Source organism: Natator depressus, chromosome 23 (assembly GCF_965152275.1).
Source record: "Natator depressus isolate rNatDep1 chromosome 23, rNatDep2.hap1, whole genome shotgun sequence".
Lineage (NCBI taxonomy): Eukaryota > Metazoa > Chordata > Testudines > Cheloniidae > Natator > Natator depressus.
Window position 1 is genome coordinate 23,496,227 of NC_134256.1, and position 17,095 is coordinate 23,513,321.

The 17,095-nt window shown below is 64.6% G+C and overlaps 2 protein-coding genes across 4 annotated transcripts; both read left to right on the top strand.

Annotated features, from left to right (window-relative positions):
* Positions 1-6,202: 6,202 nt before the first annotated feature.
* On the top strand, positions 6,203-10,767 carry FAM3A (FAM3 metabolism regulating signaling molecule A). 3 transcript variants are annotated; one of them, XM_074937566.1, is made up of 11 exons: positions 6,203-6,263; positions 6,562-6,629; positions 6,856-6,966; positions 7,366-7,389; positions 7,570-7,653; positions 8,132-8,255; positions 8,454-8,512; positions 8,686-8,736; positions 9,094-9,178; positions 9,566-9,692; positions 10,130-10,767. In XM_074937566.1, the coding sequence occupies exons 2-11, from the start codon at positions 6,617-6,619 to the stop codon at positions 10,226-10,228; spliced, it is 777 nt and encodes a 258-aa protein (XP_074793667.1). In that variant the 5' UTR covers positions 6,203-6,263; positions 6,562-6,616; the 3' UTR covers positions 10,229-10,767. The 3 variants fall into 3 exon arrangements, with proteins under 3 accessions (XP_074793667.1, XP_074793668.1, XP_074793669.1); XM_074937567.1 differs by lacking the exon at positions 7,366-7,389; XM_074937568.1 differs by lacking the exon at positions 7,570-7,653 and having other exon boundaries at positions 6,207-6,263.
* Positions 10,768-13,226: 2,459 nt separating this feature from the next.
* SLC10A3 (solute carrier family 10 member 3) lies at positions 13,227-16,703 on the top strand. Its single transcript, XM_074937213.1, has 2 exons — positions 13,227-13,290; positions 14,676-16,703. Exon 2 carries the CDS (start codon positions 14,795-14,797, stop codon positions 16,088-16,090), a length of 1,296 nt encoding a protein of 431 aa, XP_074793314.1. The 5' UTR covers positions 13,227-13,290; positions 14,676-14,794; the 3' UTR covers positions 16,091-16,703.
* The last annotated feature ends 392 nt before the right edge of the window (positions 16,704-17,095 follow it).

The window sequence follows — 17,095 nt, forward strand, 5'->3', positions numbered from 1 at the left end:
CCCCCCTTCCATCCCAATACTCGACCCCCACCCCCAAAACTGTACAGCCCCCAATACTGTATGACCCCCTCCCCCAGCCCCCCAATAATTCCTCCCAGCCCCCCAATACACCCCCAGGCCAGCAGCTGAAAGGAGCCCCCCCTCACCCCTGTACAGCCCCCCCCCCCAATAGCTGTTGGAATTTGCCTCTTGTTTTGGTGACAGTGACAATGGGAATTGGAGATTTAACCCATGTTCCAGGGACCCCCCCCAGCCCTTCTCCCCCCCAGCACCCCCTTGTCCCAGAGACTCCCTCCCCAGCCCCTCCTCCCCCGCGCCCCCTTTCCCGGCAGCGTGGTGCCTTAATTGCTGAATAATTTATTGAGTCTCGGGGGGTTCGGTGTAAATTTAGTCCCGGGTGTAAGAAATTTCAGTGTAACTCCCCCCCCCCCGATATCTGTGTAAATAGTCGTGCTGCCTGTGGGCTCAGGGAGTGGGGGCCTGGCTCCCCCTCGAGATTTGGGGGAGGCAGAACAGACCCTTTCCCCTGCTCCCACGCGGCCGTTTTCTCTGTTCATTTTATAATTAACTTTTCTTTTGCTAATTAAAGTGCTGAAAAAAAAACCAACCCCCCCCCCGAACTGGATCATTGTGTTGGGGGGGCTCATCTACCATGCGGGGGGTGCTGCACAGACATCCCCCCCCGACAGAGATTGGGGTGTCCCCGTCACTGACCCCCCCCAACAGAGCAGGGCTAGAGGGGAGAGTTCTAACACCGAATGCCACTGCTGTCCGAATCTGACTGAAGCGTGATGCTCGACAAGCCTGTGGAACTGCCTGCCACTGGACAACAGGAAAAGAACAGAACAGGCCCAGGACCAAGGAGGCGAGGGCTTCCCCGATAATACTGCTGAGGGCAGGAAGAGGGGCAGTTTCTCTCCAAGGAGGAGCTGCTTGCTGGTGCTGTTGTTGGAGCCGGGATGGCCCAGGGTGGAAATTTCACTCTGCCTCAGATGGGGCGGGAGGGATTCGGGGCCTGTGCCCGGCCCCACTCTGGCATCTGCCTCAGGAGGGGCGGGAGGTGAAAGATGCCGTGGAGGCAGCTGGATGAATAAGTGATGGGCCTTCAGTTCCAGGTGGGGAGGGGGAATTAAAGGAAGATTTAAACGAAGCCAGGCCCCCATTCCCCTCACTCCCAACCTGCAGCCCCCTGCTAGCCCAGCCTTGGGCTCCCCCCCCAGCCCTGCCGGTGCCCCTCACTCCCGACCCGCAGCCCCTGCTAGCCCGGCCCTGGGCTCCCCCCAGTCCTGCCGGTGCCCCTCACTCCTGACCCGCAGCCCCTGCTAGCCTGGCCCTGGGCTCCCCCTGGAGCTTGCACCATCTGTGCCTGTTGATTATTAATTATTCATCTGCTCTCTGGCCAGGCAGCTGATGGGAGGTTAATGGACAGAGGCGGGGAGGAGGGGGAGCTCCCCTGGGACCCCCCACACACACCTGTCAGCTGTAGTTGGAGCTGCCTGGCCAGGCCCCTGCTAAGCAGGGAAAGCCCAGTTTACAGTTTGGCTGGGAGATGGGGCAGCACAGCACCCCCTGGTGCCCGGCCCTGCCTGTGAGGGGAGAGCATCCCCTGCCCAACCCCCACCCCGCTCCCTGCCCCACGGCGCCTCCCCAGCCCTGCCTGCCAAGGGAGAACGTCCCCTGCCCAGCATCCCACCCCCCTCCCTGCCCCACGGTGCCCCGCCAGCCCTGCCTGCCAAGGGAGAACATCCTCTGCCCAGCCCCCTGCCCCGCTCCCTGCCTCCCCAGCACCCCCCAGCTCTGGCTGTCAGGTCAGGCAGGAGGATAATCACATCAAAGGGCCAGGTTTCGGCAGCTCCAGCAGGGTTAGTGGCAGCTGATGCTGCACCCCAGCAGCAAGGTGGCATTTTGGGGGTGACACGGGGGTGTGTGTCACAGCTGCTGGAGCCAAAACCTTGAGGTTAATTCTACAGAGCAACGTGTGCACCCCAGTCCCAGGAGTAAGGGGGGGGAGAAACATAGAGCAATGGGGGGCTGCAGGATCAGTTGGGGGGCTGGGAAGAGCTGGGAGGCCAGGGACTGTGGGGCAGGAGCGGAGATGGGGGCAGGGCTGGGATGGGGGGCTGTGGCTCAGGCTGGAGGGACGGGGAAGAGCTGGGGGGGCAGAGGGTTAGCACTGGCTGCATGTCTGGTGGGGGGACACGGCTGCTCGTAACACAGGCCTTGACTGGCCTTGCCAGCCTGGGCTGTGGGTGCTGCCCCAGCCTGGCCCTTTGCACACCCAGGCCCACTGGGGAGACCCCGTACAGATGGTGGGACCCATATAATGGGGGGATTGCACCCAGTGGGGGAGTCCCAGCTCTGGTCCCCTGCCTCCTGAAAGCCTCACCAGAGCCCTCCCTCGGCTAATGGCCTCGTAAAGGCATTTTTAACGTTCCAGTCTCAAAAAAACCCCTGTGGGAGCAAGTGGCGGAACCATAAATCCGGGACCGGGGGGGTAGGGTGGCCCAGGGAGGAACCAGGCTAGTGTGGGGCCAGGCAGGGCTGAGCTGGTAGCTGGGTGGTGCCAAACAACCCCTCCCCCCAGGATAACAGGAATTGGGGGGGTGGGGGAGGTGTCCTCGGCTCAGTGCCAGGATCCTATAAGGAGGAGAGGGACCTACCCCAAAATGGGGGGGGCATGTGGGAGGGGGGGCTGGGCAGGGATTATGGGTTCAAGCCCTGGCTGGCTCAGGGGGGCTGGGAAAGGGGCACTGGGGCCTTTCTCCCCTAGGGCGCCGGCTTAGCTCTGGCCCCTGGCTACGCTCCTGGTTCCCAGCTCAGCCTGGCAAGGTGCCAGCCCTATTCATTAGCCCCCTCACCCAGCCAGCCCCCAGCCCCATTAATAACAGCTCCAGCATCGTTAATGTCACCCTGCCTGAGCCATGCCAAGGCCCCAGCTAGTAACACAACCTTGGGGCCTGGCGAGAAGCTACTCCTGGGTTCTCTCCCTGGCCCTGGGGGGAAGTGGGTTGCAGTGTGTGGGGGGGGTGTGTGGGGGGGCTGGGTTCATACATCAGCCCCAAGTGCCTCAGTTTGCCCGGTGAGGGAGGGCTGCAGCCACACCCCTCCCCCCACTCTCATTAAGGCAGGCCCAGCACTGTGCTGTCACAAAGATGCAGCAGAAATGCTGAGTACTGTTGTGGGTCCTTCTCCAACAATTCTCGGGGGGGTCCCTGCCTCTCCCCGGGCCGGAGGGGTGGGGTGTGTCTGTGTGTGTGTGCGCGCGCGCCGGGAGATATGGGCAGGGTGTTGGGGGGGGATGGGGGCAGGGGAGGTTGAGCAGAGGGGTGCATGGCTGGTGGGGCTGTTGGATTGGGGGCTCAGGGGGGAGGCACGTCCATCCCCACCCCCAGGATGTACCGCTTGTCTGCAATGCAAACCTCAGACACGTTCCAGACCCATCCCTTGCTCCTCTCCCCCCCACCCTGCCCCATAAATCTCCCCTGACATGGATGGGGGAGGGGAGATAGTTGTGGCAAGCACAGACCCTGGCTCCTAAAGATTAATTATGATCCACGGGCTTTTAGCACATTAATCGCTTGATGTACAGTGACATGCGGCTGGCTAAGCCAATGGGGAGGGGTGGGGAGAAGCTGGGAGCCAGGACTCCTGGGTTCTCTCCCAACTCTGGGAGGGGAGCGGGGTCTGGTGGGTTAGAGTGGGGGGGGGGGCTGGGAGCCAGGACTCCTGGGTTCTCTCCCCGGCTCGGGGAGGGGAGCGGGGGGTGGGCTGTTTATACCAGGACCCAGCAGGCTCCCACCTGGGTTCCCGCACCAGGGGCTGGAAAACCAGCAGAAATGTCAGCGGCCCAGGGCCTCGCCCCAGCGTCTCCGGGCTGATACGACAGCGCCCTCTGCCGGGCACAAAGCGGCTCGGCGGTGGTTGAAGAGGAGCTCAGAGCTGCCAGCGTCTCCTAGCCCCATGTCCATAGAAGAAATAATTTTACGCCCCCAGAGCTGGGCGAGAACCCAGGAGTCCTGGTATGGAGATGGAGGGAGAAGGTTGCAATTTATTTTCCCTTGGAGGGGACAGGCTAAAATGCCACCTGGAAAGGGGGTGGTGGTTGTTGCTTGTGGCCCACGGTGGAGGGAGGTAGCTTGTTCACCGAGAGCCGGTGGGACTCCCTGCCACTGGACAGCACTGAGGGCTAGGGCTTGACTGGGTCCCATGTGGGTCGGGGCACATCCATAGCCCTTAGAGGAATAGGAGGTGGTAAAAAAGAGCCCACCAACACATCTGGGGTGTGAAGGGTGTGTGTGTGTGTCTGTTAACCCTCAAACTCCAGCACTCAGATGTGGCCACCTCGGTCAGGGTCTGATTATACGGGGACCCCTCGCCCAGCACTGGCTCGCGGCTCCTCTTGGGTGGGGCGGGGGCTGGTTATACAGTGACCCCTTGCCCAGCGCTGAGACACGCCCCCCCCCCGCCCATGGCAGGGCACAGGGGCTGGTTATATGGAGACTCTTTTCCCGGTGCTGAGATGCAGCCACTTCTGGGGTGAGGCATGTGAACAGCTTGCTCCCCTCATTTCCAAGGTTCATACATTTCCTGCTGGGGCATCACAGCATTAAGGCAGCCGGGACACTGGGCTAGATGGGCCCATGGGGCTGTTCCTGGGAATAGGACCCCAGTGTCCTGGGCCCCTCCACGAGGGAGAGATTCCCCCCACTTTTCTCCATCCTCCCACGGGAAGAGCCCCCACTTGCCCTAGAGGACCCCCACTTTGTCACCACTTGTCCGGCCGGCTATAATTACGGGCTAATTAACAGACCCCTCCCCCCCCCCATTCCAGCCACTCTGTGTGCCCCCACTGGGAACTCCCATCTGGTGATCTCTGCCCCACCTGCCCCAGACCCCGCCCCCCCAATGAGGGGCAAGCTGGGCTCTGGGGACGAGGACGGGGCGGGTCCCTGTGGGGCGGGGGGCGAGGGCGGAGCCAGGAGCGGGGGCTGGAGCCGGAGGGTGGATATAGGCGGGGGGTGGAGCCGGAGGCGGGATCCAGCGGGGCGGGTGCGGAGCCAAGGGCGGAGCCAGAGGGTGGATAATAGCGGGGGGCTAGGCGAGGGGCGGAGCCGGAGGCAGGTTCCAGCGGGGCGGGGGCGGAGCCGGGGGTCCATAAAGACGGGGAATGGAGCCAGGGGCGGAGCTGGAGGCTGGATATAGATGAGGGGGCGGAGCCAGAGGCGGGTTCCCAGCGGGGGCGGAGCCGGGGGGTGGATATAGGCGGGGAGTGGAGCCAGGGGCGGAGCTGGAGGCTGGATATAGGCGAGGGGCGGAGCCGGGGGGTGGATATAGGCGGGGAGTGGAGCCAGGGGCGGAGCTGGAGGCTGGATATAGGCGAGGGGCGGAGCCGGGGGGTGGATATAGGCGGGGGTGGAGCCAGAGGCGGAGCTGGAGGCTGGATATAGGCGAGGGGCGGAGCCGGGGGGTGGATATAGGCGGGGGTGGAGCCAGAGGCGGAGCTGGAGGCTGGATATAGGCGAGGGGCGGAGCCGGAGGCGGGTCCCAGCAGGGGCGGAGCCGGAGGCTGGATATAGGCGGGGGGCGGAGCCAAGGGCGGAGCCGGAGGCTGGATATAGGCGAGGGGCGGAGCCGGGGGGTGGATATAGGCGGGGAGTGGAGCCAGGGGCGGAGCTGGAGGCTGGATATAGGCGAGGGGCGGAGCCGGGGGGTGGATATAGGCGGGGGTGGAGCCAGAGGCGGAGCTGGAGGCTGGATATAGGCGAGGGGCGGAGCCGGAGGCGGGTCCCAGCGGGGGCGGAGCCAGGGGCGGAGCCGGAGGCTGGATATAGGCGGGGGGCGGAGCCAAGGGCGGAGCCGGAGGCTGGATATAGGCGAGGGGCGGAGCCGGGGGGTGGATATAGGCGGGGAGTGGAGCCAGGGGCGGAGCTGGAGGCTGGATATAGGCGAGGGGCGGAGCCGGGGGGTGGATATACGCGGGGGGTGGAGCCAGGGGCGGAGCTGGAGGCTGGATATAGGCGAGGGGCGGAGCCGGGGGGTGGATATACGCGGGGGGTGGAGCCAGGGGCGGAGCTGGAGGCTGGATATAGGCGAGGGGCGGAGCCGGAGGCGGGTCCCAGCGGGGGCGGAGCCGGAGGGTGGATATAGGCGGGGGCCAGAGGCCGGAGCCTAGCGGGGGCGGGGGATCTGGAGGTGGGTTCTGGGGCTCGCTCGGTTCCTCCCTGTTCCGGGCCGGGGCCCGCCGGAGCCGCCGCCGCCGCCAAGTGAGCAGCGTTTGGGGGGCAGGAGGATTGGGGGGCTGGCGGGTTGGGCTGAGGCGGGGCGTGTGATAGTATGGGGGGGGCGATGGGGGGCACACAGCGTGTATCGGGTTTATGGGGGACTCTGGGGTTGCGGTACCCTGGGGAAGATGGGGGCTGTTGGGGGAAGCGGGGTGTGAGGGTATTGGGGGGATGGGGTACACTCGGGGGATGGGGGGGCTGTGGGGCAGGTGAGAGGGGAGATGGGTCACAGGATTTGGGCCGGTTCTGGACTCTGACGGACCCGTCACTTCCCTTCCAGCTCCGGTTCCTCTGGGCTCAGACTCCCCCCTCCCAGGGGCCCCTTGGATGGTGCCATGAGATTGGCAGGTGAGAGGCTCGGGGGGGGGCTGGTGTGGGTGCGGGGATCGTACCAGCTGGGGGGGCTGGGTTGGATGGGGGGGTCGTACCAGCTGGGGGGGTGGTGTGGGTGCGGGGGTCGTACCAGCTGGCTGTGGGCAGTGGGGTGGAGGGCTGGATGCCAGGGCTGGGTTTGAACTGAGGGGGGCCCCTAACCCTATGCCCTGGCTCTGATCCCCTCCTTCCCTCCCCCCAGGCCCCCTGCGCGTGGTGGTGATCGTCCTCACCGCTGGGCTCACCTGGATCCTCGTCAGCCTTCTGCTGGGCACCCAGAGTGGCTTCTCTCGCCTCCAGCAGCTCCTCAGCAGTAAGAGCTGGGCCCCGCACCCCCAGCCATGATAGCCAGGCACCTTGTGGCAGGCAGTTTCACAAGGCAACATCATCCATGGCTATAGTGGCAGGAGCAGGGGTGCCCCCTGGAGGGATCTGCCCCTGGGATGGGGGGGCAGGGGCTGTAGTGTCCCCCTTCCCCAGCAAGGATGCTCGATTGCCTTGTGGCCGGGAGTTTCACAGGGGATGACCCTGCCCAGTGCTGTGGTACAAGGCCCTGAATCCTGGCAGGTTTGGGGGGAGGATCTTCCCCTGGGGCAGACTCCTGACCCCCAAGCAGCGGGGGAAAGAATGTTGGGACCAAGTTCTGGACCCGCCCCGGGGGGCGGGAACACTGCGCTGTGGGTCACTGCAGCTGTTCTTTCTCTCCCCACAGGCCCTGACAACCCCTCCACAGCAGGTGAGTGACTGGTGGAGGGGCTGCTACACCAGAGCGGGGGCTTGTCCTGCTCCCCCCTGGATCTGTGCCATGCGGGGGACAGGGGGTCCTGGCTGGAGGCCCAGTCTGGGGAGAGGAGGGGGGCAGGGCTCCAGGGTGCTCCCCCCTCCCCTCACCAGCCCCCTCTCTTCTTGCCCCCAGTGTCAGGCTGGGGCAGCTCGGCTGTGCCCCTTCGGGCCAGCGCTGCCCCCTCAGGCAGGGCGGGAGCCAGAAGCAGACACAACAGTGAGTCTCTGGCCTGTGGGGTCGGGGGCAGCGGTAGCAGAGGGCTGGGTCCCAGGCTGGGAGCAGGGACCCTGCGGTGGGGGGAGGGGGGGCAGCGGGGGGCTGGGTCCCAGGCCGGAAGCAGGGACCCCATGGGGGCCTGTGGTAGCAGGGGGCTGGGTCCCAGATACAGGGGCGGGGACTCCAGTGCATCACCCCAGGTGTCCCTACTGGCTGGGGTGGAGGGTGTCGTCGTCCCACAGGGTGAGGTTGGAGTACCCCCTCATTTCACAGGTGACTCCCTTGGTCCCCTATCCCTCAGCTCACGTCCCTGCACCAGCATCCCCCTCCTAGGAGCCCCTTCCCCCCCCGCCCCCCATGGCAGGGACATGGCACCCTTGACTGGTGTGGGAGCTGCCTAGCCCAGGAGACCATGGGGGGGGGGGTTGACATTAGGGTGTCTTGGCGACCTCCCCACATCTCCCCACCCCCTGCCCAGAGCCGCGACCCAGGAGGTACAAGTGCGGCCTCCCACAGCCCTGCCCCGAGCTGCATCTCGCCTTTCGCCTGGTCAGCGGCGCCGCCAACGTCATCGGGCCCAAGATCTGCCTGGAGGATAAAATGTGAGTCGTGGGGTTCAGGGCTCAGCATGGGGAGGTGAGAGAAGGCAGCATGCTAATTAGGGACAGAACTGTGGGGAGAACCCAGGAGTCCGGGCTCCCAGCCCCTCTCCAACCCACCAGACTGCATGTCCCTCCCAGAGCCAGGGAGAGAGCCCAGGCTCCGCTGTGGGGGCTGTTCTCACCTCACTTTCATTCCAGGCTAATGAGCAGTGTGAAGAACAATGTAGGGCGGGGCCTGAACATCGCCCTAGTGAATGGTGAGTGGTGGGGGCAGGAGGGGGGAACATTGTTGTGGCCTGGGTGTGGGGCTGAGGAAGAGGGGACTGCAGAGGGGGCACGGGGGCTGGGAAAGAGGGGCTGGCCTGGGGAACGGGGGGGGGGGGGTGTGGCTGCAGCAGGGTGAGCTCTGACTCTCTCTCTCTGGTTCCAGGGGTCAATGGGGAGCTCATTGATGCCAGGTTCTTCGACATGTGGGCTGGAGGTGAGGGGGGCCAGCACCTGAAGATGTTGTGGGGGGACTTGGGGCGGAGGCAGAGGATCTGAGGGGGCTCCAGGCAGGAGACCCTGGTGCAGGGGGTGGTGAGTCTGTGTGAGAGGCAGGAATGTGTGGGTGGGTGGGGGGAGAGGCTCGGGAACCCTGTGGAGCAGGAGGGCTGGGGATCGTGGGGCAGCCCCTGAGGATGTTGGGGGGGGGGGGGGAAGAGTCCATGGGGGCTCCAGCTGGGAGACCCTGGCACGGGAGGTCTGTGTGACAGGCAGGAACAAGGTGGGAGGCTCAGGGGAACCCTGTGGGTCGGGGGGCCCAGGCCTGCGCTCACCCCTGCATCTTTCACCCCAGATGTCAACGAGCTGCTGAAGTTCATTCGACCGCTGCACGAGGGGACCCTGGTGTTCGTGGCCTCATACGACGACCCAGCCACAAAGTGGGTGTGGGATGCGGGCCCAGTGGGGCCTTTCCCTTCTGGGGGGGCGCCAGCTCCAATCTGTCCCCAGGGCGGGTACTGGCTGGCTTGTGGGGAAGGGAATGGGGCCTGGGGCCTCACCCCTCTAAGGATGCTGGCTACCATCCAGACTCCAGGCCAGTGGTGGGGGCCCTGGCTGGCTCAGAGGGAAGGATATGGGACCTGTCCCCTCTAGGGGGCACCAGCTTCCATCTGGCCCCAGGGCAGGGACTCGCTGGCTCAGGGGAATGTGGCCTGGGGTCTTTCCCATCTGGCGGGTGCCAGCTCCCATCCAGCCCCAAGGTGGGGGCCCTGGCTGGCTCGGTGCGGGTCCCAGATCCTCCCGCTGAGCCAGGGCTCTGCCCCCAGGATGAACGAAGAGACACGGAGGATTTTCAGCGAGCTCGGCAGCAGCGTGGCCAAGGAGCTCGGCTTCCGTGACAGCTGGGTCTTCGTGGGGGCCAAAGGGGTGCAGGACAAAAGCCCCTTCGAGCAGGTGAGCCCCCTCCACCCTCCTGTTTCCCCCTCGCCAGGGGCCCAGCCCCACTCCTCTCCCTGTCCCCAGCTGATTGCCTTCCCAAGGGCAGACCTGAGGTCAGCCAGCGGGTGTCCTGTCATGCCCGCAGAGACTCCCATGAGTGGAGGCCTGGGGGGGTGGGGAATGGGTCACAGCTTCAGATGGGGGAAGAGTCTGGGGGACCCTGGGACTGAGGGAGGTGGAGAAGCTGAGGGGGCTGGGGGTGGGATGGGTCACAGCTTCAGGGGGAGAGGTTGGGGGATCCTGGGACTTAGGGGAGTAGAGAAGCTGGGGATGTGTGTTGGTCACAGTTTGTGGGGGGCAGGAAGAGGCTGGGGGCCCCTGGGACTGAAGGGGGGGGTAGAGAAGCCAGGAGGCCCCTTCTCTGCCTTAACGCGGGTTGTCCCCTCCCCCAGCACACCAAGAACAGCAAGAGCACCAACAAGTATGAGGGCTGGCCGGAGGCACTGGAGATCGAGGGCTGCATCCCGCAAAAAAAGGCCGATGGCCAGTGACCCCCCCCCCCCCCCAACCCCTGGAACCTGAGGCGCAGGGACACTGCACCATGCCAGGGAGGGGGGCTTGCTCCTTGAGTCTGTGGGCAGGTCTGGCAGGGGGCACCCTTTCTCCAGCTCCCCCAAGGATGGGCCAGGCTGTTTCTGGTGGGGTGCCTGCTGCACTGATTTTCTCACTGGGCGGCTGGGGATTGCAGGCCCCGTCCCTTCTAAGTGCCTTATTCCCCCAGGCAGGCGTTAAGCCCAGGTGCATTCCTTGCCTTACTGATGGTCTCGGAGGGGGGGCTTGTTCCCTGCTCTCTACCCTGAAATTATCACCACTCCATGAAGAGCGATGCCCTCAATTCTAGCCTGGCAGGGGTGGGGGTCTGCTTGTGCCAGTCCCCTCCCTGGTGTGGTGATTCAGTAGTGTTCCCCTCTGCTGAGAGGGGAAACCGCAGGGGGTTTTCTAGCTCGAGGGCAGAGGGGTCTGTAACCTCCCACGGCCTGGGCCCTCCATGGGGTCTGAATAAATGCAGTGCAGAGAGAGCAGAGGCTGTTGTCCATCCTTGGGGGCTGGTGCGATGGGGGGCAGAGGTGGAGGGGGTTGTGGCCTTTCTTCTGCTAGACTGAAGAGCCTCTCGCCTAATGTTTGTGCCCCATGAGGTCCTGAGAGAGGGAGATCGTCAACCCTTAAACTCTGTGTGAAGCTAAATAAAGGGGGGTCTGGGCAACCTACTGGCAGAGGAAATTCAATGTTGATAAATACAAAGTAATGCACATTGGGAAACATAATTCCAACTGTCTATATAAAATGATGGGGGCTAAATTAGCTATTACCACTCAAGAAAGAAATCTTGGAGTCACTGTGGCTAGTTCTCTGAACACATCAACTCAATGTGCAGCAGCAGTCAAAAAAGCAAACAGACTGTTGGGAATCATTAGGAAAGGGATAGATAATAAGACAGAAAATATCATGTTGCCTCTATATTAAAACCCTGGGATGCCTACATCTTGAATATTGTGTGCAGATGTGGTCGCTCCATCTCAAAAAAGATATATAGGAAAAGGTTCAGCAAAGGGCAACAAAAATGATTTGGGGCATGGAACGGCTACCGTATGAGGAGATGTTTCAGAGTAACAGCCTGCCGTATGAGGAGAGATTCATAAGACTGGGACTTTTCAGCTTGGAAAAGGGATGACTAAGGGGGGATATGATAGAGGTCTATAAAATCATGATTGGTGTGGAGAAAGTAAATAAGGAAGTGTTATTTACTCCTTCTCATAACACAAGAACTAGGGGTCGCCAAATGAAATGAATAGGCAGCAGGTTTAAAACAAACAAGAGGAAGTGTTTCTTCACACAAGGCTCAGTCAGCCTGTGGAACTCCTTGCCAGAGGATGTTGTGAAGGCCAGGACTATAACAGGGTTCAATAAAGAACTAGATAAATTCATGGAGGATAGGTCCATCAATGGCTATTAGCCAGGATGGCAGCGATGTGTCTCTAGCCTCTGTTTGCCAGAAGCTGGGAGTGGGTGATGGGATGGATCACTTGGGGATTACCTGTTCTGTTCATTCCCTCTGGGGCACCTGGCTTTGGCCACTGTTGGGAGATGGGGGGAGATGGACCTTTGGGCTGACTCAGTATGGCCGTTCTTATGTTCTGGTGTCTCTTGCTGGAAGGCAGGTTTTGTAGCCCTTGATCATTCTTGGGGCTCTTCCCTGAGCCCTCTGCCTTTGATCGCCATCCTCCCCTGCGCCCCAGCTGGCAATCACATGAGCAAGAGTCTTCTCAGAGTATGCGGGGCTTCGTCCTTGCGGGGGCTCCAGGGGGTGGGACCAGCGTGTTGAGATGAGTCTAAAACTCTGGCCTGTGGGGTGGCTCTCCCCCACACACACGGTGGGATGTTCTGCCAGTCATTCTCCCCGGCCACGGGTCTGTCTGCGCCTGTGGACCTGCACGGTTGGTCAGCGCTGGGGCTCTGGGACTGGCCTTTTCTGTGTCCGACCAGGGTTGAGCCCCATGGCTGCCTGACCCCGGCGAGGGCTGCGAGGCGGGAGTCAAACAAATCATGCGCAGCAATCAGGATAATACGTGGGGCCGGGGCGAGGGAGGCCGCCGCCCGGGAGGCTCTAGGCCAAGCTCCAGGAGTGAAGGGTGGGAACAAAGCGCCCGCTGGCTGCTCCTGGGCAGCGACTGGGCCTGGCAGAAAGACAAGCCGCAGGTGCCTGCGGGATGGTGACACGTTCCCCAGCGCCAGGGAGAGGAAAGGAGAAAGAACGAGCAGCAGGGGCGGCGCCGGGCCCTGGGGGGAGGCCGGGTGGGGGAGGCCCCGCCGGGCCGGGTTTGGCCGGGGCCGGGCCCTGGGGGGAGGCCGGGTGGGGGGGGGGGCCCGCCGGGCCGGGTTTGGCCGGGGCCGGGCCCTGGGGGGAGGCCGGGGGGGGGGGGGCCCGCCGGGCCGGGTTTGGCCGGGGCCGGGCCCTGGGGGGAGGCCGGGTGTGGGGGGGGGCCCCACCGGGCCGGGTTTGGCCGGGGCCGGGCACTGGGGGGAGTTTGGGGCCCTGGGGTTTGCTGGGGCGCGCCCGCCCCGCCCCTGTGACTGACACACGCTTTTGGGGGGGGGGCCCTAATCCTACCAATCACAGGGTGGGGAAAGGCCAGGTCCCACCACTCAGCAGCCAGGGTACTCACGTCACACCAATCAGAGCCTGGCGGGTGGGGGATGCAGGGGGACAGCTACGCAGAGCACAGGGAGCCGTAGTTCCACCAATTAGAAGACAGGGCTGCAGAGGCTCACCAATCAGCAGTCCGAATGTCCCTAGCTCCACCAATCAGAATACACGAGGTCGCAGACTCCCAACCAATCAGAGAACACCGAGTCCTCAGTCCTGCCCTGTCTTTTCAACGTACTTCCGGTCCCCAGGCCCATCCCCCACGGTCCGCAGCCGCTTCCGTGGTGGGTGGAACCATTGTGAGATCGTGTCCCGCGGGGCGGGGCCAGGGCTGTGACGCAACAGAGGGGCGGGACCGAAGGGATCCGGACGCTGCCAAGTCAAGTGGGGCCCGCGGGGCGGTGCCAGGTGCGGGGGGCAGCAGGGGTGGGGATGGGAGAGGGGTCGGAGGGATGGGGGGTAGCGGGGGGGAGGATGGGAGAGGGGTCGGAGGGATGGGGGGTAGCGGGGGGGAGGATTGGAGAGGGGCCGGAGGGATGGGGGGTAGCGGGGGGGGGATGGGAGAAGGGCCGGAGGGATGGGGGTAGCGGGGGGGAGGATTGGAGAGGGGCCGGAGGGATGGGGGGTAGCGGGGGGGGGATGGGAGAAGGGCCGGAGGGATGGGGGTAGCGGGGGGGAGGATTGGAGAGGGGTCGGAGGGATGGGGGGTAGCGGGAGGGGGGGATGGGAGAAGGGCCGGAGGGATGGGAGGTAGCGGGGGGGGATGGCAGAGGGGCCGGAGGGATGGGGGGAGAGGGGGGGGGATGGGAGAGGGGCCAGGGGGAAGCAGGGGGGATGGGAGAGGGGCCGGAGGGATGGGGGGTAGCGGGGGGGGGAGAGGGGCCGGAGGGATGGGAGAGGAGCCAGGGGGAAGCAGGGGGGGATGGGAGAGGGGCCGGAGGGATGGGGGGCAGCAGGGGGCTGGGGGGATGAGAGAGGGGCCGGGGAGCAGCAGGAGGGGGATGGGGGCAGCAGGGACCGGGGGGCAGCAGGGGCAGATGGGAGAGGGGATGGGGCAGCAGGGGTGGGATGGGGATAAGGAGATGGGGGCGTACAAGGGTTACAAGGGCTAGCACTTGGAACGGGGAGTTTTTGGGGGACAGGAGTGGGGGGGTTGTGTCCCCTCGCTGGCAGGGCTGGGGGTGGTCGCAGTGGGGGGGCTGTAGGGCCACGGGTCCAGCTAGGATTTGGGGTGGGGGTGTTGCAGGGGGTAGCAGGACGGGTTGGAGGGCAGAGGCCTGCCTGGAACATGGGTGGAGGTGGGGGGAAGCCTGGGGCTGGGTCCTGAAGGAGTTTGACTTTCTCCCCTGACTCTGTGTGACCTCTGATCCTACAGGGTGGGGCAGCATTTGGGGCTGCCCTGCCCCCTGTGTGCCTTGTTGATGGAGGGTGCAAGGTGTGGGTGATATTGAGGACACGTGTGTAAAGGGGGGCTACCTATGGGAAGAGGGATGCATATGGGGTGTCTTGGGGGGGTGACTGTGATCAGCTTCCCTACCTGTCTCTTACTAACTTTGTAGCACAGCTGAAGAGAGAGGGAATGGCCAGCCCTGCCCCACAACCCCTGCCCCATAACCCCCACCCCATGCACTCCCCCCACAGCCTGGCTCTGGGCTGCCCCTTCCCCCAGTCCAGATCGGCCAGTTCCCTGCTCCAGGGTGGGTGGCCAGGAGCTGGCAGCCTCAGCCAAGACCCCACCCCCACCCCCATCTATCCCCCCTCAGGCTCCTCCTCTCCCCATTCCCTCCCCCTAGGTTGGCAGGGACACCTGGCGACAGAGCAAAGAAGCCTCGGACGCGTCCTGGCTGAAGGACGTCCCCATGTGCCAGAGTCGCTGGAGACCAGGCGCCCGTGGGCCGTGAGACCCCCTGGCATGGCACAGGCCCTGCCGCTCCTGCTGCTGCTGGGCTGCTGGGCCCGGCCAGCCAGGGGGCAGCCGGCCGGCACATACCTGAGCATGGGCGACGGCAGCACCCTGGAGTTCGACTTCCCCGAGAGGAGCCGGGGCATCATGGTGGTGTCCAGCCGCTACCCGGGTGCCAACGGGACGGCAGGCGGTACCCGGCTCAGCGCAGCCTCGCTGGCGCCCACTGTGCTGACGGTGGAAAACATCAGCACCCTGTGCTGTGGGGCGAGGGGCTTCCTGGTGGCCATCCGGTCGGGCCTGGCTGGGCTGGCACCGCTCCGGCTGCGCCTGCTGGACCAGCACCAGCTGGTAGAGGAGCGAGGCGAGTTCCGGGTGCGAGTGCTGCCAGGTGAGGAGCCGGAGCACCCGGGGTTGGGCCACTTCTCGGAGAACCCGCTGCTCTACGCTCTCCTGCCCCTCATCTTCGTCAACAAGTGCGCCTTTGGCTGCAAGGTGGAGCTGGAGGCACTGCGGGATCTTGCGCGCCAGCCCCACCCCGTCCTTCTGGGCATCCTGGGCCAGTTTGTGGCCATGCCCCTCTACGGCTACCTCATGTCGCTGGCCTTCGCCCTGCCCAAGGCGCTGGCGCTAGGGCTGGTCGTCACCTGCTCCTCGCCAGGTGGGGGCGGTGGATACCTCTACAGCCTCCTGCTGGGCGGGGACGTCACCCTGGCCATCTCCATGACGCTGCTGTCCACGGTGGCGGCCGCCGGGCTGATGCCGCTCTCCTCAGCGCTCTACGGGCGGCTGCTGAGCGCCCACCAGAGTCTGCACGTGCCCTTCGCCAAGATCCTGGCCACGCTGCTCTTCATCGCGGTGCCCATCTCGGCCGGCCTGCTCGTGAAGTGCAAGCTGCCTAGGGTTGCCCGCCTGCTGCTGCTGCTCATCAAGCCCTTCAGCTTCGCCCTCATCCTGGGCGGGCTCTTCATGGCCTACCACATGGGGGCGTTCATCCTGGCTGACGTGCGGCCCCCTGTGGTGCTGGCTGGACTGAGCGTGCCCCTCTTCGGCCTCCTGCTGGGCTACCTCCTGGCTGCCTGCCTGCGGCTGCCGGGCCCACACCGCCGGACGGTCAGCATTGAGGTGGGGGTGCAGAACAGTCTGCTGGCCCTGGCGGTCTTGCAGCTCTCCTTCCGCCGCCGGCAGGCCGACTACGCCTCCCAGGCCCCCTTCGTGGTGGCACTGAGCAGCACGGCTGAGATGCTGCTGCTGGTGCTGGGCCATCTCCTCTATAAGAAGCTGCGGCCGCCAGCCAGCCCCTGAGCACCCCCTGCCCTGAGAGGGACTGGGCCCCCTGCTGGAGGCAGCTGCAAAGAGGGCTGTGCTTCCCCAGCCGCTGAGTGCCTCCTGCTGGGGGCAGAGATGGGAGGATTCAGGGACCTGCTGTACAAGGAACTCTGGGCCCAGGGCCCTTCCCCGCGGGGGCAGTTAGAAACCAAAGTCTTTCACATTGGGCCCTAAATACCCAGCATTATTTTTATATGATGTATTTTCTATGCTGCTGGCGGTGGCCCCCCAGGATGTGGGGCCTAGGCTGTTTACAGGAGGGGGGAGCACCCAGGGTGAGGGTTTGAATAAAGGAGAGAGCGCAACACCGTTTGTGGATGGAGCTGTTACTGGGGGTGTGGGAGATAGCAAAGGAGGGGGCTGTAGGCAGCTGGGCTCCCTTTGCTCAGCCAGGACGGGCACAACCCTGATGCCACCCTGAGAGCAAACATGGGTGCTGGCCCCAGTGCAGGCTGCTCTGTGCCTGACCCCTGGCATGGAGAGTGGGGAAGCTAGGAGCCCATGCCAGGCTGTCTGCCCTGCCCCTCTCTGCCGTGCCACTTCCAAGCTTAATGCCTCTCCCAACCACACCCTCATGACAACAGCGAAGAAATGGGGAAACTCAGCCTCCTCACCACTTCCTTATTCCCGCTGTGATGCGGGGAGCCCAGGGCTGGGCTAGCAGGGGCTGCAGGTCGGGAGGGAGGGGCACCGGCGGGCTGTGGGGGGCAGGGGCCGTGGGTCGGGAGTGAGGGGCACCAGTGGGCTGGGGGGGCAGGGGCTGCGGGCCGGGAGTTCCTGTGGGGGGGGGCACTGGGAGGTCCGGGCTTTGGCTGCCCCCCCGCGCCCCCTCCCCACTGCGCTGCTCTCGCGCCAGGGTCGATGTAGCCCGAGAGCGGATCTGGCCCTCGTTGCGTCTCTATGGTACTGGAGGCTGTCCAGACTAGCCTTTGGTCCCCCGGGCCAGTGCGGAACAGAGTGTGTCGCTCTGTCCGTTCCGTT

Excerpts from the sequence above, each read along its gene's own strand:
- FAM3A (XM_074937566.1), top strand. Across the intron at positions 6,967-7,365 it reads CCTCCAGCAGCTCCTCAGCA|GCCCTGACAACCCCTCCACA; the intron begins GTAAGAGCTGGG and ends CTCTCCCCACAG. Across the intron at positions 8,737-9,093 it reads CTTCGACATGTGGGCTGGAG|ATGTCAACGAGCTGCTGAAG; the intron begins GTGAGGGGGGCC and ends CTTTCACCCCAG.
- SLC10A3 (XM_074937213.1), top strand. The coding sequence starts at position 14,795 with ATGGCACAGGCCCTGCCGCTCCTGCTGCTGCTGGGCTGCTGGGCCCGG.